We start from the raw sequence: 27920 nt of genomic DNA, 5'->3' as shown, positions 1-27920 counted from the left end.
TTTCCGAGCCAGGAATCGAACCCAGGTCTCCTGCATTGCAGGCAGATTCTTTATCCACTGAGCTACGAGGCAAGCCCAAAGCTTGCTTAAGCACTTACTATTTGTCTAATACATAATGATCTTTTCAATCTTTTCCTCAAGCTGAGCACCTGGAGTTCAAAGATGGAGCCAGTCATAGCCCCTTGGAAGGTCAGGCCCTTGGCTTTCAGGTAGGTGGATGTTTAGAGGATATCACCCAGAGACAAGCCCATGAGTTCTCCTCACCTGGACAGAGAACCCCCCCAGACTAGGCCCAAGTTGCTGTGCCTGCTTGCATGGCCTATTTTCTAAGCTACAAACAGCTAGCATTACCTGTTCTAAACATCTGGCGTTACCTGCCTCCTTAGTCACCTTGCCTCTGGCTTCAAACAGCTGTCAGGCCCCACCCCCTCCCTGCCTCCTTCCATTTGAGGTCCCTCCCTCCCTTTTTTTCCTTTCAGAAAGGATCTGGAGGCACCAGATCTACAAGGTCTGATGTCTTTAAAAGGACCAGCCTGGGCCAGAAGGCTCACCTGGGAACCGTGACATTCACGTGGACGCTAGTCAGAGTCCACCAGCCATCTCCTTCTGGCCTCCGACTGGACACCATGAGGGCCTGTGTCCCCTTGACAGTGGCCATTCTCTGTGGCCTGGCCTGGGCCGGTAAGTCACTGCTGGTGGGGATGACAGGGGTCCTGAAGAGAGCTGGGGAGCCTGGGAGGGAGAGTGTGAGGGTCGTGAGATAAGGGAGGGCCAGCTCTGTCCAAAAGCCTTGGACCCCCTAGACCAGACCTGGTCTGAGGCAGGAGTTGCCTCTGGAGTAGATGAGCTGTGTGAAGGGAGCTGCAGGACTGATGGGGCCAGGGACACCTTAGAAGACGAGCCTCAGACAACCCTTAGTCCAGCTTGACTTGATTTCACCAAGGTTTTGTTTTCCAAGGCCACCATATGGTGTGAAGCTGGACTGTGACTGGCTGGGTTTGCGTGGCCTGGCTGCCCTTGGTCACTTCCTCTGCTACCTGGGTGAGGGGTGAGTTGTCTGGGTGGGACTTTTCCCTATGAAGCCTTAGTCAGTGGGCAGGCTCCAGGGATAGAGCCCCCGACCAGGAGGCAGGCCACGTGGTCAGAGGACTCCGTCTCATCCCTAGTAGAGGACCTAAAGTGGAGAAAGGTCCAGGCCCCCAGGTACTAGTGGTGCAGGGATGGGACCAGTGCCGAGGATGGGAACACGTTCCTGTTCAGCAGGGAGCAGGCGCTGGTGCTGCTGTGTTAACTGGTGGTTACTGGGTGAGCAGGGAGAGTGCCAAGGGAGGGGGCTGAGCTGAGGGGTATGGTGGGAAGCCTCCTCTGCCCAGAGGAGAAAGAATCTGAGCTTGATACCCATTGCACCCCACCAGGGTGTTCCTACACAGGACTGTCGTAAGGATTAAATAAGATAATATATCAGAAGCACCCTACATAGAATGATATCTCAAAGAATTGGGTCTTTGATTATGATTGTGATTATAAATTGTCATTTAGTCACTCAGTCGTGCCTGATTCTTTGTGACCTCACGGACTCTAGGCCACCAGGCTCCTCTCTCCATGGGATTTCTCCGGCAAGAATACCGGAGCTGGGTGCTACTTCCTTCTCCAGGGGATCTTCCTGACCCAGGGATTGAACCTGAGTCTCCTGCTCTGGCAGGCAGATTCTTTACCCCTGAGCCACCAGGGAAGTCCGTAATGTAAATACATATAAAATCATGTATATATATTTACCTGTATTATAGTATATTAATCATATTAATATGATATAATAAATATTTATTTATGTAAACTATATAAATACAGAGTTTCATCTTGGAATCATTTCCCATGAGGTTTTGGGTAAGGAGACCACCAAAGAAACTAAATGAAAAGCCTTCGGAGGGGGAAGTCATTCCCAGGCCTCCCCACTGGCTGGGATGCTGTACCTCCGCTCCCGCACACATGGCAGAGCAGCCGGCCCGGGTGATGCAGAGCTCGTGGTAGAGAGGGAGGGAGGGTGTAGAGCTTCAGGGTTGGTGTGAAGCAGTGGCCGTGGGGTTAGGGCATCCCAGTCGCAAGAGATGAGAACAACTGGAGACATTTGGTCCCTGGAAGGTATTCCTGAGGGCAGACGCCACAGTGGCTTCAGAAAGGCAAGGTGGAGCCCTTGCCCCTGGTGCTGGTGGTCTGATCCTGCTGCGGGACTGATGGAGAAGTCAGGGTCCAGTGGGTGATGCCTCCTTCTTTCCTAAAGTAGGAGAAAGGGGCTCAGTTCTTGTCTGTCTTCTGCCAACATCTCAGAACTTAGATGCGAGTATGAATAGCGTGGGAGCCAGTCTTAGGTCCTCTGTTATTTCAGGTGAATTGAGGCTGGCAGTGAATCATCTTGGTGGGCTAGATCTCCATGGAAACAGCACCCGGGGCCCCCAGAGAAGCACAGATGTAGGATTCCCTAAACATCAGAGGGGTGGAGCACTGTCATATAGGGGACACCCAGGCTTGGGACCAAGTTTCTTGATGGGCAGTATGGAGAGGGGGTGGGCATTCTGGCACATTTGAGTTTTGGAGTGTTTAGAGAAATTTAGCATTTCATGTAGGGATTGTTGGCCAGAGGTGGGGGGTGGGGCAGGTGATAAGCTCTGTGAAGCTTTGTTGATAAGCTCTGTGAAGGTAAAGAAAGGCCAAAATAGAGTACGAAAAAAAAAAGAGAGTTAGGAGATGGGCAAGAGGCTTACTGGAGCAGTGATTCAGGTGCCTGGCTGGTGAGCGAGGTGTACACAGAGGGTTTGTGTGGATCGGAGCTGCGGGCTGGGAGCACAGGAGTAAGTAGTCACGGTGACCAGTCCCCAGAGGGTCCCCAGAACAGATATAGCAGAGAGGCCTATGAGGAAAAGTCTCTCCCACCCCCTCCCCATCCCCTCACACCCCAAGGTCCTCTTAAAGCAGATGGTCAGGTTTACAGGGACGTGTAAAGGATCTCTGGCTCGGGGTTTCCAGTGATGACAAGACTCTTGAATAGAGATGAAAGAGTTCACTCAGCCAGGGCCAGTGCGGGGTGTCCTCCTGAGCTCTACAGAGCTGACCATTCACTTGCTGCCCTTCTCAACTGGCGCCAGCTGCTGGACTGGAGTGAATTCCTTCCTTGGACTCTGCTGATCTGGCCCATTTAAGAAGGTTGTCCTGATTTGTCTGAGTTCTCTCCCTTTGGATTCTGGGTGTACTGCCAGGCTAACTGAGCAGGCAGCTGACACAGTCTTCCTCCTGGGCTGAAAACTTCTCCTTAAGTTCTTTGCATGTGGGCTCCAAGGGAGCATCACTTAAGATTCAGGGGGCATTCCCCTGGGCTTGGAGGGACGAGTGGCCTTGACCCGGTCTTCTCTAGGGACGATTCACTGGCTCTGCATTTCTGGCCACTTTGGAGGCCCTTTATGTGAAGTTGCCTCAGAACCTGGGTTAACCTTGATGTGATGTAAAGAACCTCTTTGATGTAAAGGACACAGACCCATAGCGATGATGTCAGCTAGAAACTGTCGGCCCAAGGGATGGCCTGGCTGAAACCCAGGGAGGCAGCCAGCTAGATCAGGCATGTAGACAGGGAAGACTGCTCCAGCCAGTCTGGACACTTACCAACTTGAAGATGGGCATGGAATGCTGACCGCTTATTTATCTAACACTTACATGGTGCTACTAATGTGTCCTGCAGTGTCTTAAGTGCTTTACAAAAATTAGCTCGTTGAATTCTTATGAATATTCTATGAGATGGGCTCCATTATTGTCACACTTTTACAGAGAAGGAACCTGGGGCACAGCAGGTAAAGTAACTTGCCCAGGAACACGTAGCTAGAAAGCAGCAGAACTAGAATTCCAGCCTCAAGCAGTTTGGTGCCAGACTCTGGGTTCTTGGCCTCTCTGCTGTGTCGCGCTCATTAGAACAGTGTAAGCCCTGATCCCAAACCAGTAACCCGGCCATAGCCCTCATCTCCACCTCCACCCTAAGTGGTGCTATACCTGTGGGAAACAGCAGCCAGGACCAAACCCCAAACCTTATCTAAGGCAAAAGTGGGATTATTTGTCCTCTCCTGGTCTTGACACATTCCTCAACCCTGAATGTGGTTTTAGACCTACTCCTCATTCCTTATCCAGACAGCAATGCAAAATTGTTATTTTTACCAGTAATTAACTCAAGCCCAAATCCTAACTGTAGCTCTTCATCTAAACCTAACAAGCCCCATCGCTGGCTAAAATTAGGTGTAAGTTTTTTCATTCATACAAATTCCAGTGTTAAACGTGACTCTGACTCTGATCTGACATTCTCTGTAACCCACAGCCTGACCCTAAACCCAGAACCCGCTAAGTCCAAACCTCAGGGACCTCAAGTGGAAACAAAGGCGGTGTTATCACCCTTAAAGCCTAGAGTGGAAGGAAAGACAGCTCAGCCAGCTTGACCTGGCTCACCCTCTTCCACTGTCTTTGCTGTGGTGGGCTTGTTTTTTTAGCAGTGGTGGGGGATTTGTACCATTTCTTTCAAACTTTCTTGTCTTATGCCCCTTGTGACCAAAAGCTTGCTTCTGCAAGTCATTTGGCTGGAGCAAGGGATGTGGTCTGTGGTTGCATAACAGCTCTTGTTCCAAAGCCCAATTCTCACCCACACCCACCTCAGTCCCCACCCTGAACAAAACTAATCCAAACACATTCCCAAGACTAGAAGAGACAGAAAGCTGTAACAAGTGGGGAAGAGGGTGCAGAGAGACCAGGCTAAGGGGAGGGAAGAACGAAGAAGCAGAAGATGTAAAAGGGACAGGATGAGAGGCAGGGAATGGTTCATGGGGAGAAGACAGGTGGGGTCATTAGAACAGCCGTGATCCACCAACCTCAACGTGACAGGGGAATGATGGTCTCTGGGCCAAGCCCAGCCCACAGACCTCTTTCTTTGGTCTCTCCGAATTTTTTAAAATTGGAAAATTTACATAAAACTGAAGGCTTCTCTTGAAAAAAACTGGAGGCTCTGGCAACACTCAGCCCGCATCCCAAATGGCGACAATTGGCTGGAGCTGCTAGTGGCTGCCAGTCTCAGGCGGGGCATTGTTTCCGAGTCTGTCACAGTCCCCACCTCTTTCTACTGCCTCCCTGCTCTTGACTCGTTTGTGTTACAGGTCCAGTACACTAGGCCTCTGAGTTTGTGGTCCTGGTCTATCTTATGAGCCCTGCAATAGTCAGTGGGTGGTGGGTGATGGCTGGTGGGCAGTGCGGGAGAGGCATGGGAGGCTGTGTGTGTACTTCTCCCTGGCAGCTAGTAATGACCTTTCCTGCTAGGTAAGTCCCCGGTCCCTGTCTGTGAACCCTCCTGCAGAGGGTACTGTGAGGAGCAGAGTAGAATCCCCAAGAAGCTGAGTCTGTGACCTTTACTGACCGTAGGCAAAAGGGAGTCCTGCGCATCTCGCTGTAATGAGAGATTTGACCGGGATGCTGTCTGCCAATGTGACCGCCGGTGTCCCCGGCACGGGGACTGCTGTGAAGACTATGAGCGGCTGTGTACAGGTGAGCCTCCTTGTAGGGTGAAGGGTCTGGGAGGTACAGCAGGCCAGGCCATGACCACATCTAGCCTGCTTGAGGGACTGCCGGCCAGGATGTCCAGCTATCCAGAGCAGAGTTCCAGACTGATCACGGTGCTCAAAGGACCTGAAGAGGATTAGGATGTCCCCAATGTAAGACCCCAACTTAAAATAGAAGTCATTTACTTGGAACATCTGTCTGAACTATTAGGATTAATATCTGGAAAGTTTAAGGAATTAAAAAAAAAGTGAAAAGATGAAAGTATCATTTTAGCATATATGACATTACCAATTATTATTTGCAAAAGTAAACAAATGGTAGTGAACTTTCCCAACTTGCATGCCACCAGGAAGACCACAGGGTGTCAATGACCGTCACAATTCACACCACTCTTCCTATCACAGGGCTTCCCCCAGTGGCTCAGATGGTAAAGAATCTGCTTGCAATATGGAAGCCTCAGGTTTGATCCCTGGGTCAGGAAGATCCCCTGGAGAAGGGAATGGCTACCCATTCCAGTATTCTTGCCTGGAGAATCCCACGGACAGAGGAGCCTGGCAGAATACAATCCATGGGGTCGCAAAGAGTCGGACACAACTGAGCGGCTAACACTTTCACTTTTCCTACCACGAGTGGACTGAGTGGCTGCCCATCATTCCTAGGCCAAGGGTTAAGCAGGACAAGTACCACCCTCAAAAGCCAGTTGTTCTGCTATTCCAACTACCCAGTTTTAAATTTGCAAAACTCATTTTGAAGAATTCCCTTATTTTGATGCTTCCAGTGTTTTAGACACCTAGGTAAATGGTCTTCTGCTGTTTACTGTCTGCTCATATGCCCCGACTCCCAGCTTGGAAAACATGGTCACTGAAGCCCTGGTACCTAACAACCAGCTGCATACAGTTGTGTGTGTTGTGTACTGCACAAGAGCCTCTGATTGGGAAGGCAAGCTGAACCAAAGTTGAATCTGTATCCTTCTCGCTAAGCCACGTGTCTTGGTGAAGAGCTGTGTCTGCTGAGAGATAGGAGTACTTTTTCCTAATTTGCCCGAGCATGGTCTCCACTGACCCAGCCGTGTGCCGTCAGAGGTGCTTCCACCCTAAGGAACGCTGATTTGATTTGCACAAAAATGCCAGTGGACTAGCACTGCTGCTGTCAGGTCCAGGCAGGGAAACCCAAGCCCAGAGCTCAGTGCCGGAATCAGACCCAGCCCTTCTCTGCTGCCCCGGGCCCCATTCGGCAGACACAGGGTGGCTTGTTCACCGTGGACCATCAGCCTGCCATTTCAACATACTCAGCTTAGCAACCATTTCATCCCTCTCCCTGATGTGCAACTCAGAGCCCTTTTCCTATAGAAAAAATATTATAAATGATGGTTGAGACCCTAGATTAGCTCACAGAAATCTATTCAGCATAAAGTGGGGCTGAGTTAAGAACCCTGTGGATTGTCAGCATTAACACAGGCTGGCAGAAAGCAAGTGATTGGAGGGAGATGTTTGTTGACAGTGAATAACCTGCCCCATGGCCCTGATGGGCTTCCCAGGTGGTGCTAGTGCTAAAGAACCCGCCTGCCAATGTAGGAGGAAGATCCCCTGGAGGAGGGCATGGCAGCCCACTCCAGTATTCTTGCCTGGAGAATCCCACAGACAGAGGAGCCTGGCAGGCTACAGTCCATGGGGTCACAGAGCTGGACACGACTGAAGCGCCTTAGCACACAGACATGGGTCTGATGGTAATAACCCACACTGTGTGGTGAACACACTAACCGATTCTGAAGCACTTTGTAATAGAGTTGGCTTTGAGTGGTGGAATTTATTCCACTCTGTGATGAGAGAGGAGCTGAGTCCCCAGGTCATGCCTTCTTCTTCCTCCCCACCCTCACTCCATCCTTCTCTGCCTAGAGCTCAGGCTGCAGTCAATCTGCTTGCAGGCAAGGGGGTAGGGCACAGTAGGAATGTGCTTTTCTGAATGCCCTTCCCCCAAATGCAGCCTTTGGCCATTGCCAAGTGCAACTGTGAAGAAAGAAGGGAAGTTGGTAACTCAGGAAACAGTTCTTATTCCCTGAGGCCTGGGAGAAGTTCACCCTTGACCCTGGGAGTTATTATAGGTAAGGGATGTTCCTAAGTGAGGGCCTTGTCATTTGGGGGATTCAAGCCTATCCATCTATCAATTTATATTAAAGAAAAGTCATACCAACCTCAGAGTTTTCATCCCAGAAGGGACCACTTTTTGTCCCCTCTTCCGTTTTTACGGATGAGCACACTGAATACCAGGCTTCCCTGGTGGCTCAGTGGTAAAGAATCTGCCTGCCAATGCAGGAGATGCGGGTTTGATCCCTGGGTTGGGAAGATCCCCTGGAGAAGAAATGGTAACCCACTCCAGTATCCTTGCCTGGAGAATTCTATGGACAGAGGAGCCTGGTGGGCCACAGTCCGCGGGGTTGCAAAAGAGTCGGAGACGACTTAGTGACCGAACAGCAACACTGAGTACCAGAAGGGTAAATGGTGAGGAAGGTCATGCCTGGGGATGTTCTTTCATGTTTTAGAATGGTTTTCAATCCCCCTCTGTCTCACATTTTCTATTTTCCTCCTCCTTCACCTGGTACTTGTATGTTGTATCCGAGCCCCTGTTTTGCATTTTTTTCCACTGCACATGCTTGGTTGGGAGGACTGAGAACCAGGGATAAAGAGGAGGGGCCCCTTGGGGATGACTGGTGACTTTACTTCTCTGACCTACAGCTGAAGAGAATCCCAAAGAACCAGAGCTATTCCTGGAGCTGGAAGAGGAGACGGAGGGTGCCCCGGCTAGCAGTGAGTCTGCCTCTGCAAAGGGGGGCCTTTGGGAAAGGACAAGGGACACGGGATGGGGCAAGGAGAGGTCAGCCATGTCAACAGCAATAGGCCTGGGTCTAAGCCAGCCAGGACCCCAAATCTAGCACCTGGAGGTGGTGAGGGGCTCACTGGACTCTTGAGGCCTGGGCAGGAGGAAGCCCTGGGGTCCTCAGTGAGCTGGGGGGTTAGGCAGGAAAGAGTCTGAAGCCTGCAAGAGGGAGAGGGAGGGTTAAGAGATTTTATTTTTAGAGAGGGAAGATTATAAAAACAACAGGCCTGAAAGGAGAGTTCAGCATCAGAAAGGACTTCCTGACTGTGAAGGGTGTGCACCAATTAAGCTTGTTTGTTTTCCTTCCCTGGAGTTCTTTAATAGGAAGCAGGAGAGCAAGGCTGGTAGCGGGTGGGGATGGGGTGGTGGGGCTGACAGTGGGAGGGGGGGGCTGGGGGAGGGGGCATGGCCTGGCCGCTGACACGACAGAGCGACCCCTAGCGGTCTGCTCAGGACACACCTCCTCTCTGTCTTCTCAGGCTTGTATTTGGCACCCAACTCCTGCCAGGGCCGCTGCCTGGAGGCCTTCGACAAGCACCACTCATGCCACTGTAATGCCCGCTGCCCAGAGTTTGGAAACTGCTGCGAGGATTTTGAGAGCCTGTGTGGCCATGGTCAGTCTCCCGCTCCCTTTAGCATAGCCCTGGAGGCAGAGGGACTCTCTAGAGCAATGGTTCTCCAAGTGTGGCCCCTGGACCAGTAGCATGAGCATAATCTGGGAATTTATTAGAAATGGAAGCTCTAGGGCTCAGCCCGGATCCACAGAATCAGAAACTCTGGGGTGGGGCCCACCGATATGTTTTCACAAACCCTCCAGATGATCCTGATGCTTGCCAAAGTGCAAAAACCTTCCTGGTGGCAGGGGACCGTGTGGGTATTTTGTGCTAAGTGTAAGGATCCTTTAGGCTCCCAGGACTTCCCTGGGTGGCTCAGACAGTTAAGAATCTGCCTGCAATGCAGGAGCCCTGGGTTTGATCCCTGGGTTAGGAAGGTCCCCTGGAGAAGAAATGGCTACCCACTCCAGTACTCTTGCCTGGAGAATTCCACGGACAGATGAGCCTGGTGAGCCATAGTCCAGGGGTCGCAAAGAGTTGGACACGACTGAGGGACTAACAGGCTCTAGGCCACTGCCCTGAAGTCACTAGGGTGCCTGACTGCAGCCCCCTCCCCTGATGCTGGCTTCTGAAAGGTACCTGCGAGGGGATGTTCGCAGATAGCTACCTGCCCCCTGGCCTCCATCGAGCTCTGAGATACCCCTCCCCCAATTCCTCTCAGAGGGCTTCTCCCACAGCAGCGATGCCATAACCAAGGAAGAACTGCAGAGTGTCTCTGAGAAGATCTACAGGGCAGACACCAACAAAGCCCGGAAGGAAGACATCGTTCTCAACAGCCAAAACTGCATCTCGCCTTCAGAGACCAGAGACCAAGTAGACCGCTGCCCAGAGCCGTGAGTTCCCTGAACGCATCTTCCTGAATTTTGCCTCCTTTGGTGCCTCAGCTCTTATCTCCTAAGGCAGGTAGGATCAAAGGCAGAGGGGAAACCGGTTCTCTGGAGACAGATAAAGCCATCCTGAGGGCCTGTGGGGATCCATGTGGGAGGGTTTCTGAGGTTCCCCAGGTAGCACTAGTGCTAAAGAACCCATCTGCCAGTGCAGGAGACTTAAGGTTCTATCCCTGGGTTGGGAAGATCCTCCGGAGAAGGAAGTGGCAACCCACTCCAGTATTCTTGCTTGGAGAATCCCATGGACAGAGGAGCCTGGCAGGCTACAGTCCATAGGTTGCAGAGTCAGACATGATGAACTTAGGATGGACGGACTGGCTGAGAATAGAACTGACCTTCCAAGAGATGAAGTGGAGAAAAGAGTGACCTCATGCATTGTCCCCAGGAGTATCTGAGGGCCCAAATCTGCCTCTGCACCCAACCCTCACATGCCTGCCCTGCATCTGGACATTCTGGAGTGTTTCTGCTCCATGTCCAGGCCTCTCACTGGGCCTCCCTCTACCTCCCCCAGGCTCTTCACATATGTCAATGAGAAGCTCTTCTCTAAGCCGACCTACGCCGCCTTCATCAACCTCCTCAACAACTACCAGCGGGCCACGGGCCGCGGGGAGCACTTCACAGCCCAGGAGCTGGCCGAGCAGGACGCCTTCCTCAGAGAGATCATGAAGACGGCAGTCATGAAGGAACTCTACGGCTTCCTCCACCAGCAGAGTGAGTGAGGCAGTGAGGCCTCCCCCCGGGCCCATGAGGGAGGTCATGCTGAGGACTCGGGGTGCGCCTGCTGGGGACGGGGGTCCTGATGGGCAGGTTAGGACAGCAGGTGAGGATTTAGGTGGAGGCCAGTGTACACCTGGGAGGGGGCAGGGAAGGGGCCAGAGAGAGGAGCCCACAGACTCCAGCAGGAGCTGAAGAATCCTCTGCCTGGCTTGGGAGTCATCCTGTCTTTTAACCTAATCTCAGCACCAGGGGGCTTCCCTGGTGGCTCAGATGATAGAGAGTCTGCCTGCAATGCAGGAAACGGTTCTATCCCTAGATCGGGTAGAACCCCTGGAGAAGGGAATGGCAAACCACTCCAGTATTCTTGCCTGGAGAATCCCATGGACAGGAACCTGGTGGGCTACAGTCCATGGGGTTACAGAGAGTGGAAACTGAGCAGCTAACATTTTCACTTTCTTTCAGCCACCTCATTTATCCCCCATGCGTATTTCAGTCTCAGGGTTCACTGCAGGCTGTGAGTCACCCCAGCCCCACCGACCCCTCAGTGGACCCCAGACTCAGCACCATTTTCCAGGCACGAGGAGTCCCTGTTCATGCTCCCTTCTCAGGCACTAAGTCCAGGAAGGAGGCCGGCCCACTTCACTTTTTTTTTTTTTTTTTTTTTTTTTTGCTGGGGAAGCAGCAACAGAAAATCAACAAAGGTTCAGAGTAGAAAGTTTTACCAGGAAGGGTTCTGGCTGGAACGATTCCAATAGAGATACATTCGAATCAGACCAAAAATGGTTTGGGCCTCAGGGCTTCTTGGCACGGGGTGTGTTTGTTAGTGTCCTCTGAATTCCTTCCCTGAACTCCAGGCAGCTGGGCCTGGCCTGGGGGCGGCTCCTGCCAGGTCGTCCCTTGCTGGCGGGGAGAGCGGGGGATGGCCTCTGCTCAGACACCGCATTCCATCTTCCGGTGGCCCGGTTAAGTTAGTAACACTGTTTTTAGGTAAAGCCAGTGACACACAACCAAACCCTACAAAGAGTGTGTGATCCTGCACTGCCCCCTGGTGTCCTCTTTGTGGTAAACACGCGAGACGATTTTGGAGGTGGAGACAGCGCTACTGCAGGCTCTTCCACTACTCACCCGGTCTCCCCTTTCTCCCTATCCAAATCCCACTTCTCCTTAAAGTTCTAGCTCACATTCTACCTCGTTATGAAGCGGCAAGGGTTTGGACTCCGTCTTAAAATACCCTTGGAGCAGAGAGACTTGGTTTCACTTGTTAATGAAGCAAGTGACCCCGGGCCCTTTGACCCTTGGACCCTGTCTGAGCCTTGTCTGTGCAGTGGGATCTTGGGAAACTGATGCATGGAAAGTACTCAGTGAAAAGCAGTCGTCATTCAGATTGTGAAGCTGTTCTCTGTTACATTGTATATTTTTATTTTTTTTAACTATTTTTTTATTGGAGTATAGTTGCTTTGTAATGTAGTGTTAGTTTCTACTGTACAGCAAAGTGAATCAGCTATGTGGTATGTCATGTATTTTTAGTCTTGTTTTCCAACTATGTTTTAAGTCCTTGAAAGGAGGGAATATGTCTGGTACATCTTCTGTGTCCCCTCTCACAATTCTAGGCAGTAAACTGTTGGTATTTGATCACTCCCTAATTCAGATCCCCAGCCCTGACCTTTCCTTTGGGTCGCACTGGCCTTTCTGACATCTCCACCTGCCTAACTGGCATCTACTCAGAGCTTAGTGTAAAGAGAACTCACAGTTCCTGCCTCTTCCTCCAGACAGACCTGCTCCTTTCTCAGTCTTCCCCATCTCATTAATAATTCCATAATTCTTCCAGTTACTTGTGCCCAAAGCCCAGGAGTTATATTTGATTCTTCTCTTTATGTCACCACTCTCCACCCCCATTTCCTCCACCAGGAATTGTTGTCGTTGTTCAGTTGCTAAGTCCTGTCCGACTATGTGATCCTATGAACTGCAGTACCCCAGGCTTCCCTGTCCTTCACCATCTCCTGGAGTCTGCTCAGCTCATACCCACTGAGCCAGTGATGCCATCCAACCATCTTATCCTCTGCTGCCTCCTTCTCCTCCTGCCCTCAACCTTTCCCAGCATCAGGGTCTTTTCCAGTGAGTCAGGTCTTCATATCAAGTGGCCAAATTATTGGGGCTTCAGCATCAGTCCTTCCAATGGATATTCAGGATTGACTTCCTTTAGGATTGACTGGTTTGATCTCCTTGCAGTCCAAGGGACTCTCAAAAGTCTTCTCCAGCACACAATTCAAAGGCATCAATTCTTTGGTGCTCAGCCTTATTTATGGTCCAACTTGCACATCTGTACATGACTACTGGAAAAGCCATGGCTTTGACTATGTGCACGTTTGTTGGCAAAGTGATGTCTCTGCTTTTTAACATGTTGTCTAGATTTGTCATAACTTTTCTTTCAAGGAGTAAGTGTCTTTTAATTTCATGGCTGCAGTCACTGTCGGCAGTGATTTTGGAGTCCAAGCCTGATACCACTCTGACATGAAGAATCAATGTGAGAATTGAAAGCAGTTAGAACAGTGCCAGGCACATAGAACATAGTAAATCTAAAATACTTTTGTTATTGTTACTCTTTGATCAAGCTCCAACCCTTGTATGCTGACTTCTGACTGCCTCTCAGACCCCCTCTCCCACCACTCTATCCTCTTGCTCACTATGCTCCCCCACATAGACTCTCAGCTCTTTGAACACCAAGTTCAAGGCATCCTGGAGCCTTTGTACCTGCTGTTTCTTCTATGTGTAAGAATCTTTCTCCCAGGTCTTTGTACAGCTGACTCCTTATCCTTCGGATCTCTGATTAGTGCCTTCTCAGAGAGGCCTTTCTGGCTTTCTAGAAGAGCACCCCATCCCCACCTCCAGTCATCATGGGATAATCTCCTTTATTTTCTTCATAGCACCTATCTGAAATCATCCTGTTTATCATTTGTTTCCTCCACTGGAATGTAAACTATAAAGTCAGGGATCTTGTCCTTGTGATTCCCTGCTGAATCCTCAGCCTTCAGGTCTGGGCCTGGCACAGGACAGGTGCCCCAAAGATAATTGCTAAACAAACAACTGACTACATTTATTGGCTGAACCACCTGCCTCTTGTCAAGTTGGGACAGATGGCCCTGCCTTGCTTCCCAAGACCCGGCCCCGCCTTCCCCTCTCCTAAGTCCTCTGTGCTCCTCTCCCCAGACCGCTACAGCTCGGAACAGGAGTTCGTCAGCGACCTAAAAAACATGTGGTTTGGGCTGTATTCCAGAAGCAAAGAAGAGAGGGACTCCAGTGGCTTTGAGCATGTCTTCTCAGGTGGGATTACTCTGCTTGGGAAGAAGGAGGTGGAGGGATGAAGAGGGACGCTCCCCTCAGGCATGGGGCAGCAGCCACACGGCTGAATCAGCAGCCACACCAGCTCGCAGGCCAAGAGGGAGGGGACTCAGGAGCCATTCTTGAGGACCGGTCTCTTCTGGAGTATCTGAGGGAGAAAGCAGCCCAGACACTGGGGCTCCCAATGCACACACATAGGAAGGGAGATGCCTTTGAGGCCATGGTTGTCTACCTCCCAATGGTCCTCTGCTTCCAGCGCTTGGCCGGCTGCTTCCCAAGAAGACCATGTTCTTTTCCTGCACTGCCACACCCCGCCAAGCTCCCACCAAAACTGGCTTGTTCCTAGGGAAATGGCTAGAGGATCTTAGATTGGTCCAGGGTCAGCCAGGGGAAGAAACTCTCCCGAGGGCTTGAGCTGAAATGGTGGTCGGGGTAGGGGGGAGCTTCCTGAGCTGAGAGTTAGGGATGTGGGGGACTCCAGGAAGTTGAGGTGGACATTCTAGGAGTCAGAGACTAGAGAAGGGGGACAGCCTTGGCATGGGAGTAGGGAAAGAGGTTGGAGGGGAGGCCCAGATCACCCACCTTGATCTCTTTATCATAGGTGAAGTCAAAAAAGGCAAGGTCACTGGCTTCCATAACTGGATCCGTTTCTACATGCAGGAGAAGGAGGGCCTGGTGGACTATTACAGTCACATCTATGATGGGCCTGTGAGTACTGATGCTGACCTCATAGGCTGGAAAAGCCTTGTTAGCACCCAGACTTTCTGTCCTCATTCTGCATTCTGAACAGGCAGGCTTGTCTCTCACCCTGACGCTCTTGGCAGCCCATCTGGGATTGTGAATATGACTTTCTTATTTGCTGGAAAGTAGGTTTATCCAGCCAGCATGCTTCCAAACAGTGAGGGCTCCCGAGGTGCAGGGGGCAGGAGGAGACAGAGGGCATCCTCTGTGGATGGGAGAGTGTAGAAGGGGAGGATTCTCAGAGAGGAAAATCAAAGATATGCAATTACCAGCTGCCTGAATTTCCTTAGAATGTACAGTCAGCTGAAGTTTCAGTCTGGCTAGTCTGAGTTAAATTTCTTATGTTTTTATAAACCTTTGCTGCCCTAAGTCTGGAAACAATTTGGGGACACTAAACTGTCTTCCTCTTCCATGCGTGTAGGCTACTGGGAACAGTTATGTCCCTGTTCCCCTGGCATTGGGCACATGGATTCTGACTCTGGCCTTCCTGGGAGAAGTGAGACGGTGTTTCCATACAGAGGGTCTGAGTGGAACTCAGACACCTTAGCAGGCAGACTGCTTCCTCTGTTGATTTAGAGAATCCACTCTCCCCAGAAAGCTCACATGGGCCCCTACAGGCCCCCAACACATCCTGGCCACCCCTGTCTCTGACTGCGTTGGGGCACTCACCAGACCCTCTTTGCCATCCTTCTCTCTGCAGTGGGATTCTTACCCCGACGTGCTGGCCATGCAGTTCAACTGGGATGGGTACTACAAGGAAGTGGGCTCAGCTTTCATTGGCAGCAGCCCTGAGTTTGAGTTTGCGCTCTACTCCCTGTGCTTCATCGCCAGGCCAGGCAAAGTGTAAGTCCTGGTGGCCCAGGAGGGTGTGGGCAAATCACTGCTGTGGGGCTCAGTTTTCTCCCTTGGATTGTGAAGCTGTTGATGAGATCAGTCACATGGCTGCCAACCTTCATCCCAGCAACAGATCTATGTCCCCTCCTTCCCCAAGTGCAATCTTGTGCAGGAGCTCAATGTATCAAACAGTTAGACATGGAACTGCCCTGGGGCTGCAAGCCTCTCTAGACTTCTCAGGTAGTACTAGTGGTAAAGAACCCACCTGCCAATGTAGGTGACGTGGGTTCGATTTCTGGGTCAGGAAGATCCCCTGGAGGAGCACATGACAGCCCACTCCAGTATTCTTGCCTGGAGAATCCCATGGACATAGGAACCTGGTTGGCTACCGTCCATAGGATTGCGAACAGTCGGACATGACTGAAGTGACTGAACACGCACGCAAGCCTCCCTATTTGGCCCCTGAGGCTGCTTGGGGGAACCCTGGAGCCCCAGAGAGCACAGCTGGAAACCAGGGGTCTCATTTTCTCTAACATTTGAGGACTCTGGGTCCAACCACTTCTGAAACCCTAAGCAAACATTTCATTTCTGGGGGTTTCAGCTCTAGAATTGGATTCGAGAATATTCCTCTAGGAAATATGAGAAGCAGTATTCTTTAAGAAGATAGAAAATAAGACAGATTTTGAAAGGGCACTCTGCATGTAGGGAGCTGGAGGCAGTGGCTGAAGCAAGCTGTGGCAGCTCCCTTAAAGGGTAAGACAGGGTAGAGCCCTTCTGCATGGGCTAAACTCAATCCTTCCAGCCTGGAGATGGAGGTGGGGTGAAGCAAGTCCCTATTATTTGGTGATCTCTCCCCACAGGTGCCAGTTGAGCCTGGGTGGACATCCCTTGGCCATCCAGACCTATACCTGGAACAAGTCAACCTATGGAAATGGCAAGAAGTACATTGCAACGGCCTATGTGGTGTCCTCCACCCATTAGAGCTTCAAGCCAGAAAGGCCTATGAGGGCCGTGAGAGGTCTTGTCGGACTGAGATGCTATTTGCTCTGTGCTGGAGGGTATGGGATTAGAGGAGACTGGAAGGAATTCCCCAATCCAGAAACGTTCCTATGGGAAAGAAGGAAACTATACAAGTTAGAAAAACAGTCAAATCTTTGTCCTCCAGCACTTTGGAAATAGAAGGTTGGGACCCTCCATAGCTCTTTGTCCTGAAGGGAGATGGAACCATGAAGAAGTCCTTGACCTCTCCAGGCCTCATGTTTCCTTTCAATACAAAGGGAAGGCGTTTGCTCCACTTCCTCTTCTGGGGGTTGGTAAGAAGGCAAACCTGATGCTATTTTTACTGTGAAGATGTTTTCAGTTGTTCTTAGGAAGAACGGCTGATAGAAATCCCAGATTACCATAATGGCTGTGTACACAGCGCTGCAAACTGTAATCACCCCTGTACTGGGGCTTCAAAGAAATCAGGCCATGGACAGGTGTTTGGTCTTTCTGAGGGTTACATCCTTAAATGGTCTTAAAGACCTTAAAGAATAGGGTCTGCGAGAGGGTAAGGCTGATGCAGTGAGTAGGCTGGAGAGGGAGTAGACTCCTCCAGGCCTGATTTTTTTTTTTTTTTTTTTTTTTTTGCAGCTAGGTAACTGCATCAAGAAATTTCCTATTTGTAGATATTAAGTGCAGTTACAGGACTGAATTTTGATCCCAAAGAGTTTGTAGAAGAGTTTCCCTCATAGGAGGAAGATTCTACATCAGAAGAAGAAAGGAACCTATAGTTTGGTATCGCTAACATAATTATCTTAAGTCTCATTCAGCAGCCAAAATTTGCATAAGCTCCAAAATGGAAGACAGGGAGACTGGGGCTCCCTATTTCAACCTCAATCATGCATTTTTCCCCTACCCGCAGTGGGGACCAAATACTGTCCCACAGAGTGAGGCTTTAGAGTCTTGCATCTCCAATTAAAGTCATTTAAGAAAACTTGAAATCTGTCTCGTCTTTGTATATGGCCCCCTTGAACTGCTTGGGGAAAGAGTGTCAAAGAAGAAATAAGTGAAGATAAAACTTTTATTTTATGATTCTTAAATGATCTAACAGATAACAGTTTATTCAAGATAATAATAGCAGCTAATAATGTATTTGATTATATAAGCTTATCTGTGACAGGTAAAAGGGACAGAGGAAGGAATTATTTTGTCATTATAAAGTACTCACTATCCATGTAGTGGCACAGTGTTATTTGAAAGTGGGCATGGATTAGTTGTAAATGTGTGTTGCAAACTATGGCAACCACTATAGAAGTTAAAAATATGTATAACTGACATGCTAAGAAAGGAGAGAAAATAAAATCATATAAAATACTCAAAAACATAAAAGGCAGGAAGAGAGTAGAAGACATAATTAGGAACAAAGAACAAGGGCAACAAACAGAAGACTGTAATGAATATGGTAGATATTAACCCAGCTATGTCAGTAATCACTTTGAATGTCAGTGTTCTACATGTACTAAGTAAAAAACAGGGATTGTCTGGGTGATCAATAACTGAGACCTAACTATGTCATCTACAGGAAATCTACTTTAAAATGGATAAAGAAAAATATACCATGACAATACTAATCAAAAGAAAGATCACACCTGTACACCCTCAGTTGGAAGTGCAGCATTTTAACCACTGGATTGCCAGGGAAGTCACTGTAATGCCTTTTTAGATATAACAGCAAAGGCACAATCCATGAAAGGAAAAACTGATAACCTATACTTCATTAACGATAAAAACTTAAACCTGCATGATCAGGACTTCTCTAGTGGTCCATTGGCTAAGACTCCTCGCTCCCAGTGAAGGGGCTTGGGTTTAATCCCTGGCCTGGCAACTAGATCCCACATGCTGCAACCAAGAGTTTGGATACCACAATTAAAGATCCCATGTGCTGCAACTAAGATCTGGCACAGTCAAATAAATAAATTAAAAAACAAAACAGTATGATCATCGCTATAGATGCAGAAAAATCTTTTGATAAAATTCAATATCCATTTATGACAAAAACTCTCCAGAAAGTGGTCATAGAGTGAACATACCTCAGCATAAAAAAGGCCATCTATTACAAACCCATAGCTAATATCATACTTAGTGGTAAACAGCTGAAAACATTCCCTCTAAGATCAAGAATAATACAAGGATGTCCATTCTTGCCACTTTTATTTAACATAGTTTTGGAAGTCCTAGTTATAGCAATCAGAGAAGAAAAGGAAATAAAAAGAGTCCAAATTGGAAGCAAGAAGTAAAACTGTTCACCATTTGCTGATGAGATGATATGACAACATTGAAAATTCTAAAGATGCCACTAGGAAACTATTAAGAGCTCATCAATGAACTTGGTAAAGGTTCAGGTTATAAAATTAATACACAGAAATCTGTTGCATTTCTATAAACTAACAACAAACAATTAGAGAAATCAGGGAAACAATCCCATTTACTATCACATCAAAAAGAATAAAATACCTAGTAATACACCAACCTAAGGAGAAAAAAGACCTATACTCTGAAAACTGTAAGATGAAAGAAATTTAAGACAACATGAGTGGAAAGATACATCATGTTCTTAGATCAGAAGAATTAGTATTGTTAAAATGACCATACTACTCAAGACAATGTACAGATTCAGTGCAATCCCTATCAAATTACCAATGGTATTTTTTCACAGAACCGGAATAAAACATTTTAAAATTTGTATGGAAACACAAAAGACCCCAAATAGCCAAAAAAATCTTGAGAAAAAAGAATTGAACTGGAGGAAACATGCTTCTTGACTTTAGACGATACTCTAAGGCTATAGTAGTCAGAACATTATGGTATTGGAACAAAAATAGAACACAAAAACATAGATCAATGGGACAGGATAGAAAGCCCAGAAACAACCCATGAACTGATGTGCAATTAATCTATGATAAAGGGGGCAAGAATATAAAATGGAGAAAAGACAGTCTCTTCAATAAATGTTATTGGGGAAAAACTGGATAGCTACACATAAAAGAGTGGAATTAAACATTCTTTAATGCCATATAAAAAGTAAACTCAACATGGATTAAATGGAAGACTTGCTACTATAAAATGCCTAAAGGAAAACATAGGAAGAACACTCTTGGACATAAACTGAAGAAATATTTTTTCAGATCCACTTCCTAGAGTAATGGAAACAAAAGCAACAATAAACAAATGGGACCTAATTAAACTTAAATACTTTTGCACAGCAAAGTAAACCATAAACAAAAAGACAACCCACAGAATGGGAGAAAAATATTTGCAAATGATGCTACTGACAAGGGATTAATTTCCAGAATATATAAGTAGCTCAATATAAAAACCAAAAACCAAAACCAAAACCAGCTCAACATCAAAAAAAAAACCACAAAACAAAACGAAAACAAAAACCAAAAAACCCCAAACCCCAATCCAATCCAAAATATGGGTAGAAGACCTAAATAAACATTTCTTCAGAGAAGACATACCAGATGGCCAGGAGGCACATGAAAAGATGCTCAACATCACTAATTATTAGACAAATGCAAATTAAAACCACAATGAGGTATCACCTCACACCAGTCAGGCCATTGTCAAAAAGTCAATAAATAATAAATGCTGGAAAGGGTTTGGAGAAAAGGAAACCCTCTACACTGATGGTAGAAATGTAAACTGGTGCAGCCACTATGGAGAAGAGTATGGAGGTTTGTTAAGAACCTAAAAATAGAGCTACCATATGATCCAGCAGTCTTACTTCTGGGCATATACCCGGAAAAGACAAACATTCTAATTTGAAAAGGTGCACCTCAATGTTAGCACTATTTACAATAGCCAAGACATGGAATCAACCTAAATGTCCATCAACAGATGAATGGATAAAGAAGGTGTGATACACACACACACATACACACACACACACACACACACACACACACACAGGAATATTACTCACTCATAAAAAAGAATGAAATAATGACATTTGCAGCAACATAGATGGACCTAAAAACTATCAATCTAAGTAAAGTAGGTCAGACAGTGACAAAAATCATATTATCACATATCTGGAATCTAAAAAAAAATGCAAATGAACTGACTTACAAAACAAAAACAGACTCACAGTCTTTTTGTCTGTTTCTAGTCTGACATAGAAAACAAGCATGGTTACCAAGGGGGGAAGTGAGGGAGGAGGGGTAAACTGAGAATTTAGACTCTATTGTGTAGCACAGAGGACTGTGTTCAATATCTTGTAATAACCTATAAAGGAAAAGAATCTGAAGAAGAACACATATATGTGTGTCTATATGCTGCTGCTGCTAAGTTGCTTCAGTCGTGTCCGACTCTGTGCGACCCCAGACGGCAGCCCACCAGGCTCCCCCGTCCCTGGGATTCTCCAGGCAAGAACACTGGAGTGGGTTGCCATTTCCTTCTCCAATGCATGAGAGTGAAAAGTGAAAGTGAAGTCGCTTAGTCGTGTCCGACTCTTCACGACCCCATGGACTGCAGCCCACCAGGCTCCTTCATCCATAGGATTTTCCAGGCAAGAGTACTGGAGTGGGGTGGCATGTACATTTGAAACATTGTAAATCAACTATACTTCAATTAAAAATAAAAACTTCTGCTTTGGGAAAGACAATATCAAGGGAATCAGCAGAAAAGTCACAGATGGGGAGAAAATATTTGCAAAAGACATATTTAATAAAGACTGTTACCCAAAACATGGAAAGAAATCTTGAGACTCCACAAAAAGTCAACAACCAATTAATGAATGGGACATTAACAGACATCAACCATCAACAGGCTAAAGAAGATATATAGATGGCAAATAAGCATATAAAAAGATACTCCACCTCAAACGTTATTCAGTTCAGTCGCTCAGTTGTGTCCGACTCTTTGCGACCCCGTGAATCACAGCACACCAGGCCTCTCTGTCCATCACCAACTCCCGGAGTTTACTCAAACTCATGTCCATTGAGTCAGTGATGCCATCTAGCCATCTCATCCTCTGTTGTCCCCTTCTCCTCCTGCCCCCAATCCCTCCCAGCATCAGAGTCTTTTCCAATGAGTCAACTCTTCGCATGAGGTGGCCAAAGTACTGGAGTTTCAGCTTCAACATCAGTCCTTCCATTGAACACCCAGGACTGATCTCATTTAGAATGGACTGGTTGGATCCCCTTGCAGTCCAAGGGACTCTCAAGAGTCTTCTCCAACACCACAGTTCAAAAGCATCAATTCTTCGGCACTCAGCTTTCTTCACAGTCCAACTCTCACATCCGTACATGACCACTGGAAAAACCATAGCCTTGACTAGATGGACCTTTGTTGGCAAAGTAATGTCTCTGCTTTTTAATATGTTATCCAGGTTGGTCATAACTTTCCTTCCAAGGAATAAGCATCTTTTAATTTCATGGCTGCAATCACCACCTGCAGTGATTTTGGAGCCCCAAAAAATAAAGTCTGACACTGCTTCCACTGTTTCCCCGTCTATTTCCCATGAAGTGATGGGACAAGATGCCATGATCTTAGTTGTCTGAATGTTGAGTTTTAAGCCAACCATTTCACTCTCCTCTTTCACTTTCATCAAGAGGCTTTTTAGTTCCTCTTCACTTTCTGCCATAAGGGTGGCATCATCTTCATATCTGGGGTTATTTATATTTCTCCCGGCAATCTTGATTCCAGCTAGTGCTTCTTCCAGCCCAGCATTTCTCATGACATACGCTGCATCATGAGATGCATCATAAGTTAAATAAGCAGGGTGACAATATACAGCCTTGACGTACTCCTTTTCCTATTTGGAACCAGTCTGTTGTTCCATGTCCAGTTCTAACTGTTGCTTTCTGCCCTGCATATAGGTTTCTCAAGAGGCAGGTCAGGTGGACTGGTATTCCCATCTCTTTCAGAATTTTCCACAGTTTAGTGTGATCCACACAGTCAAAGGCTTTGGCATAGTCAATAAAGCAGAAATAGATGTTTTTTTGGAACTTCTTGCTTTTTTGATGATCCAGCGGATGTTGGCAATTTGATCTCTGGTTCCTCTGCCTTTTCTAAAACCAGCTTGAACACCTGGAAGTTCATGGTTCATGTATTGCTGAAGCCTGGCTTGGAGAATTTTGAGCATTACTTTCCTAGCATGTGAGATGAGTGCAATTGTGTGGTAGTTTGAGCATTCTTTGGCATTGCCTTTCTTTGGGATTGGAATGAAAACTGACCTTTTCCAGTCCTGTGGCCACTGCTGAGTTTTCCAAATTTGCTAACATACTGAGTGCAGCACTTTCACAGCATCATCTTTCAGGATTTGAAATAGCTCAACTGGAATTCCATCACCTCCACTAGCTTTGTTTGTAGTGATGCTTTCTAAGGCCCACTTGACTTCACATTCCAGCATGTCTGGCTCTAGGTCAGTGATCACACCATCGTGATTATCTGGGTCGTGAAGATCTTTTTTTGTACAGTTCTTCTGTGTATTCTTGCCACCTCTTCTTGGTATCTTCTGCTTCTGTGAGGTCTATACCATTTCTGTCCTTTATCAAGCCATCTTTGCATGAAATGTTTCCTTGGTATCTCTAATTTTCTTGAAGAGATCTCTAGTCTTTCCCGTTCTGTTGTTTTCCTCTATTTCTTTGCATTGATCGCTGAGGAAGGCTTTCTTATCTCTCCTTGCTATTCTTTGAAAGTGCAAATTAAAACACACCATTTTCCATTACACATCTGTTACAATAGTCAAAATCAGGAACACTAACAACATCAAATGCTGGTGAGGATGTGGAGGATCAGGAACTCTCAGACATTGTTGGTGGAAATGCAAAATGGTATAGCCATTTTAGAAGATAGCTTGATGATTCTGTAACAAAACTAAGCATATTCTTAGCATATGATCCAGCAGTTGCACTCCTTGGCAATTGTACTATGAAAGGAACTAAAAACTTTTACCCACACAAAATCCTGCAGATTAAAGTTTTTAACAGTTCCATTCATCATGGCCCAGACTTGGAAGCAAACAAGATGTCCTTCAGCAGGTGAATAAATTGTGGTACATCCAACAATAGAATATAACGCAGAGCTAGAAATAAATGAACTATCAAGCCCTGTAAGGAATCTGAAACTCATATTACTGAGTGAAAGAAGCCAAACTGAGAAGACTCCATATTACATGATTTCAATTATTTGACATTCTGGAAAGGGCAAAACTGTAGAAACAGTAAAAATGATCAATAGTCATTGGGGGTGACAGTTGATGGGGAGAGATGAATATGTGGAGCGCAGAGGATTTTTAGGACAGTGAAAATACTCTGTATGGTATTATAACCATAGATATATAGTTATTAGTCATTTGTCTAAACCCAAATTTTTTTTTTCCATTCTGGTGAGTGATGTTGATAAAAGGGGAGGGCTATGCATATTGGGGGACAAGGAGTATATGCAAATCTCTGTACATTTATCTTTTTTTTTTGGCAAGAAGTAGGTTTATTAATATAGTATTCTTGTAGGAGATGCAAGCATGAAGGCAAAGGAGCTCTGCTCCAAGGACTAAGTGGAGTACAATTTTATAGCCAAGGAAAGGGAGAGGGGCAAAGACCACCTTCTTCGAGTAGACATGAGACTTTCTGTACATTTATCTTAATTTTATTGTAAGCCCAAAACTGCTCTCAAAAAATAAAGTCTTAAAAAAAAAAGTGGAAGGAGCATTGCACGTAGACTATGAGGGGGTAAATGGAGACTGGTGGTTCCTGGCCCTGATAACCAGCCCCTTGACCATGTACGCAGGGAACGTAAGCATGCCTCTGGAGGCAGCTTCTGTGGTTGCAGAGGCTGACCAAGCTGCGGGAGGAGGAAGTGCCAGAGAGACACAAGGAGACTTCTCACCTGTGAACGTGTTATTTAAGCCACAGATGCTAGGAAAATGCCAGGTATTGAGGAGTGCCTCAGGTAAGTTACAGAGTACAGGTGGATAACACAGCCTCCTATTACCCTTCCTCAGGGGTGCTCACAGTCAAATGAGCAAGACTGGGGACAGCAGAACAGGGGGTCACAGAGGCCAGCTCTGATGTCAGACTACCCAGCTCTGACTCACCAGCCTCCATCATTTGCAGATTATTTGGGAAAATTCCTTAATTATTCAGGTCAGTGTCCTTATCAGAATGGGGATAATATGACCATTGTTGTGAGACAAGCAAAATAAAATAGCATGCTCATTCCTTCTAATAATTCTTGTCTCCCTTATTATTGTTGTTCAGTTGCTCAGTTGTGTCTGACTCTTTGTGATCCCATGAACTGCAGCACTTCAGGCCTCCCCGTCTTTCACCACCTCCTGGAGCTTGCCCAAACTCATGTCCACTGAGTTGGTGATACCATCCAACCATCTCGTCCTCTGTCATCCCCTTCTCCTGCTACCTTCAATCTTTCCCAGCATCAGAGTCTTTTCTAATGAGTTGGCTCTTTGCATTAGGTGGCCAAAGTATTGGAGCTTCAGCTTCAGCATCAGTCCTTCCAATGAATAAACCCTTATTATACAGATATCATTTTGCTCTTGGATAAGTAGTTTACCTTCCTTGCTATCAACCTTAACCTTTATCTCCTGATACCTAGAACTTGTGCTCCTTAGAGACCTCTTCAGAGGTCTTCCAGGTAGTCAAGTGGGAGACAGGGAGAGATGAAGGGGAAAGTTATTCAATCCCAGGGTCTGGATTTTACCTTTGCAGGATGGAGGGACAGGAAACATTTCTTAAGCTCTTACCATGTCCCAAATTGTGCTAAGTAGGCTGATTACATATGCTTTCTCACTCTAGTAGTATTTTTATCTTCATTTTAATTTAGATTAAACCTCAATGTACGGATACATTCAGATCACATTTTCAGTAAGTGGCAGAATTAGTATTTCAGAATTCAGCCCTTTTCCTCAGGTTACAGTGAGCTTGGATTTCTCACAGTATGGACTAATTTATTTATTCACTATTCTTTTGATGAATACTTAATAAAGCCTTTAATAAAGGGTACTGGTTGCTCTCAGTAATGCTCTCTTCTTCCTTATTTATCAGTTCTTAGTTTTTAGATGAGCACATGACTGCTAAGAAAAACCTTCAACCTCCCTTGCAGAGGGAAGGCTGCCATTCAGGCATGGCTTTTTGCAGGACAGTGGGAGCCTCAGGGTTAAGCGATGGTGGGGGCCATCAAGACTATTTGACTAAGTCCTCTTGCTTTGATTCTATACTTGCCCAGCAACTGATTATCATGTTACTTGAGAGAGAGAGAGAGAGATGTGAGAGAATCTATGATGTTTTACTAGAGCAGCCAGCTGTCCCCGTTCTCTCTCAATTGACTCTGCCAGAATTAATTTTTAAAAACATAGTTGCTTTGGGACTTCCCTGGTGGTCTAGTGGTTAGGACTGCAAGCTTCCACTGAAGGGGGCATGGGTTCCATCCCTCGGTGAGGGCTATTTCAAATGGAAAGCTTTGCTTCTTTCAACAAAAAGGTTGTTTCGCTTCTTTTAAAATTATTTTTGTTTTATAATTTGAGTTGCTATGAAAAGTGAAAACTCACTCATTCAGGAAATAGGAGTATGAAATATTAAAAGTTTCATATTCTTTTTTTTCTTTGTGGCCAGGGAAAATCTAATGACTGACCTTAATACTGACACACATCCAAGACCCAGACTCGTTTAGAAAGAGTTTACTTGAAATGTGCAAGGCAGTCAGACTGAAAAACTCGTTTGCCGCACATAAGAACTTAAAAGAAAAAACTGCTAGAGTTACCAGTTTACATAGCCTGTTCATGGTAGACAAGGGGTAACTTTCTCATATGATTATCATACTCACAAAGGTTGTAAAATATTACATACAGCAAGGCAAATATTAGAGACAAAATTGAGGAAAATCCAAGGAAATATTTCAAGGCGTTATTATTTGGGGAATCAAAGCAAGTCAGGATGATCTTGCATTTTTTGTATTACCTACTGGGAAATACGGTCACACTAGAAGCAGGCGAAGCCGCAGACCCTGCCTTAACACACCTGTCAATACTCTAGTTGTGCCCTGAAAAGCAGGGCACAGCGTATCTGACCTTCTGCGCATGCTCTGTCCCGGCTCCAGGGGGCGGGGCGAGAGCGCGCGAGGACTTGTGGGAAAGTCTAGGAAGGCAGGGCCGGGCGTGAGTTGCTGCCGGCTGGACGCAGTGGAAGAGGGTTGGTAACGGCCTGGTGGGGTGAGCTGGCTCTGCGGTTATCCCGGGCTGCAGTAGCGAGGAGGCTTTTGGGGTCGCCCGGCGGGGGGAGAGGGTGCTACCATGGTCCCGCGTGAGGCGGAGAGGGCGAGGGCGTGCGCGGGGGCGCGGCGCGGCGCGGCGGTGTCCAGGTAGCGGCGCACCGGGGAGAGCGTTTCGGGAGGGGCTGGCCCGGAGCAATCTGGGCCTGGATGGTCAGCTTTACTGTCAGTCCCTCGATTTCTGCTGCTCTGGGAGTTTGGCGATTTGCGGTGGTCCAGGATCGCGGATCCATTCTCTCGAGAAGACCTGTGTGGGGCCCGCCCCACTTAGTCGTGGGTGTGCAGTGCTCGGCCGCATATTGGGTATAAAAGTGATACCCTCAGGCGCTGGAAGTTTCTGGTTGCCAGCCTGGACGCAGGTTCCGTGGGAGCGGAAAGATGATGGGTAAAATGGAACAGGTTTCTACCTCCCACGTATCTCAGTGGCTTGCTGCGGTTTTATTTACGTTTTTGAGCACCTCGCCAAAGCATTGTACTAGTTTTGTTTTTTAATGAGATAGATATATGTGATCAAACGTGTGAACTGCCTGAAAAAAGCTTAAATTTAGTTTCTGAGGCAAGGCTAAGGGGTCAGAAGACCTATCTGCGGTTGCAAACATGTTTTAGGAGAATCCCTTTTCTAATCTCTTCTATCTCTCCCAGCCTAACGTTCCCTCACCTCCCCATATTTGGGGACCTTGCCCATCATTCATCTACTTTTCTGTATCTTCTTTAACTTTGTTTTTCAGTTCCTCTGCCCTCCATACTCGTGAAGAATTTTAGGTTATCAAAGATGAAATACTAATCCCCATATAATCTCATTTATTCAGCTCATTTTACTTCTATCCTTAAAAAAATGGCTTATTTGAACTCTAAACAATATTTAAATGACTAAATACAATGTACTTTATTTCCCACATATGACCTCTGTGGCCTTCTTGAACTCATGGGAATTCTCTTCTGTGACAGTAACTCCAGGTTTTCCTTCCAGCTCTCTAGATGCCACTGCCTGATTTTTAGTGTTGGCATTTCTTCCTCTGTTTGTTCCCTAGATATTAATGTTCTGCAGGTCTCTTCTCTTCCTTCCCCC

The 27920-nt window shown here is 46.9% G+C and overlaps 2 protein-coding genes across 5 annotated transcripts in view; both read left to right on the top strand.

The window, feature by feature from the left end:
• The first annotated feature begins 470 nt into the window (after positions 1 to 470).
• ENDOU (endonuclease, poly(U) specific) lies at positions 471 to 17565 on the top strand. Of its 2 annotated transcripts, XM_006059455.4 has the most exons (10): positions 471 to 681; positions 5440 to 5562; positions 8310 to 8381; positions 8931 to 9065; positions 9727 to 9898; positions 10464 to 10663; positions 13877 to 13990; positions 14610 to 14716; positions 15450 to 15592; positions 16444 to 17565. In XM_006059455.4, exons 1-10 carry the CDS (start codon positions 627 to 629, stop codon positions 16562 to 16564), a joined length of 1242 nt encoding a protein of 413 aa, XP_006059517.2. In that variant the 5' UTR covers positions 471 to 626; the 3' UTR covers positions 16565 to 17565. The 2 variants fall into 2 exon arrangements, with proteins under 2 accessions (XP_006059517.2, XP_006059519.2); XM_006059457.4 differs by lacking the exon at positions 5440 to 5562.
• A 9085-nt stretch (positions 17566 to 26650) lies between these two features.
• Positions 26651 to 27920, top strand: part of RPAP3 (RNA polymerase II associated protein 3) — a 36139-nt gene continuing 34869 nt past the window's right edge. Inside the window, exon 1 of one of the 3 annotated variants that reach the window (XM_025284044.3) lies at positions 26651 to 26773. In XM_025284044.3, the coding sequence (XP_025139829.3) occupies positions 26661 to 26773 (113 nt within the window). In that variant the 5' untranslated portion in view covers positions 26651 to 26660. Of the gene's footprint in view, positions 26793 to 26917; positions 26942 to 27920 lie in introns of those variants that run through there. The other 2 variants (XM_044941672.2, XM_044941673.2) reach the window with 2 other exon arrangements.

Source organism: Bubalus bubalis, chromosome 4, assembly GCF_019923935.1.
Source record: "Bubalus bubalis isolate 160015118507 breed Murrah chromosome 4, NDDB_SH_1, whole genome shotgun sequence".
Lineage (NCBI taxonomy): Eukaryota > Metazoa > Chordata > Mammalia > Artiodactyla > Bovidae > Bubalus > Bubalus bubalis.
Note: the sequence above shows the minus strand (reverse complement) of the source record. Positions and strands in the feature narration are given on the sequence as shown.

Coding starts and splice junctions, on each gene's coding strand:
- ENDOU (XM_006059455.4), top strand. CDS start 627: ATGAGGGCCTGTGTCCCCTTGACAGTGGCCATTCTCTGTGGCCTGGCC. Junction 682..5,439: donor CTGTGGCCTGGCCTGGGCCG/GTAAGTCACTGC, acceptor TACTGACCGTAG/GCAAAAGGGAGTCCTGCGCA. Junction 5,563..8,309: donor CTATGAGCGGCTGTGTACAG/GTGAGCCTCCTT, acceptor TCTGACCTACAG/CTGAAGAGAATCCCAAAGAA.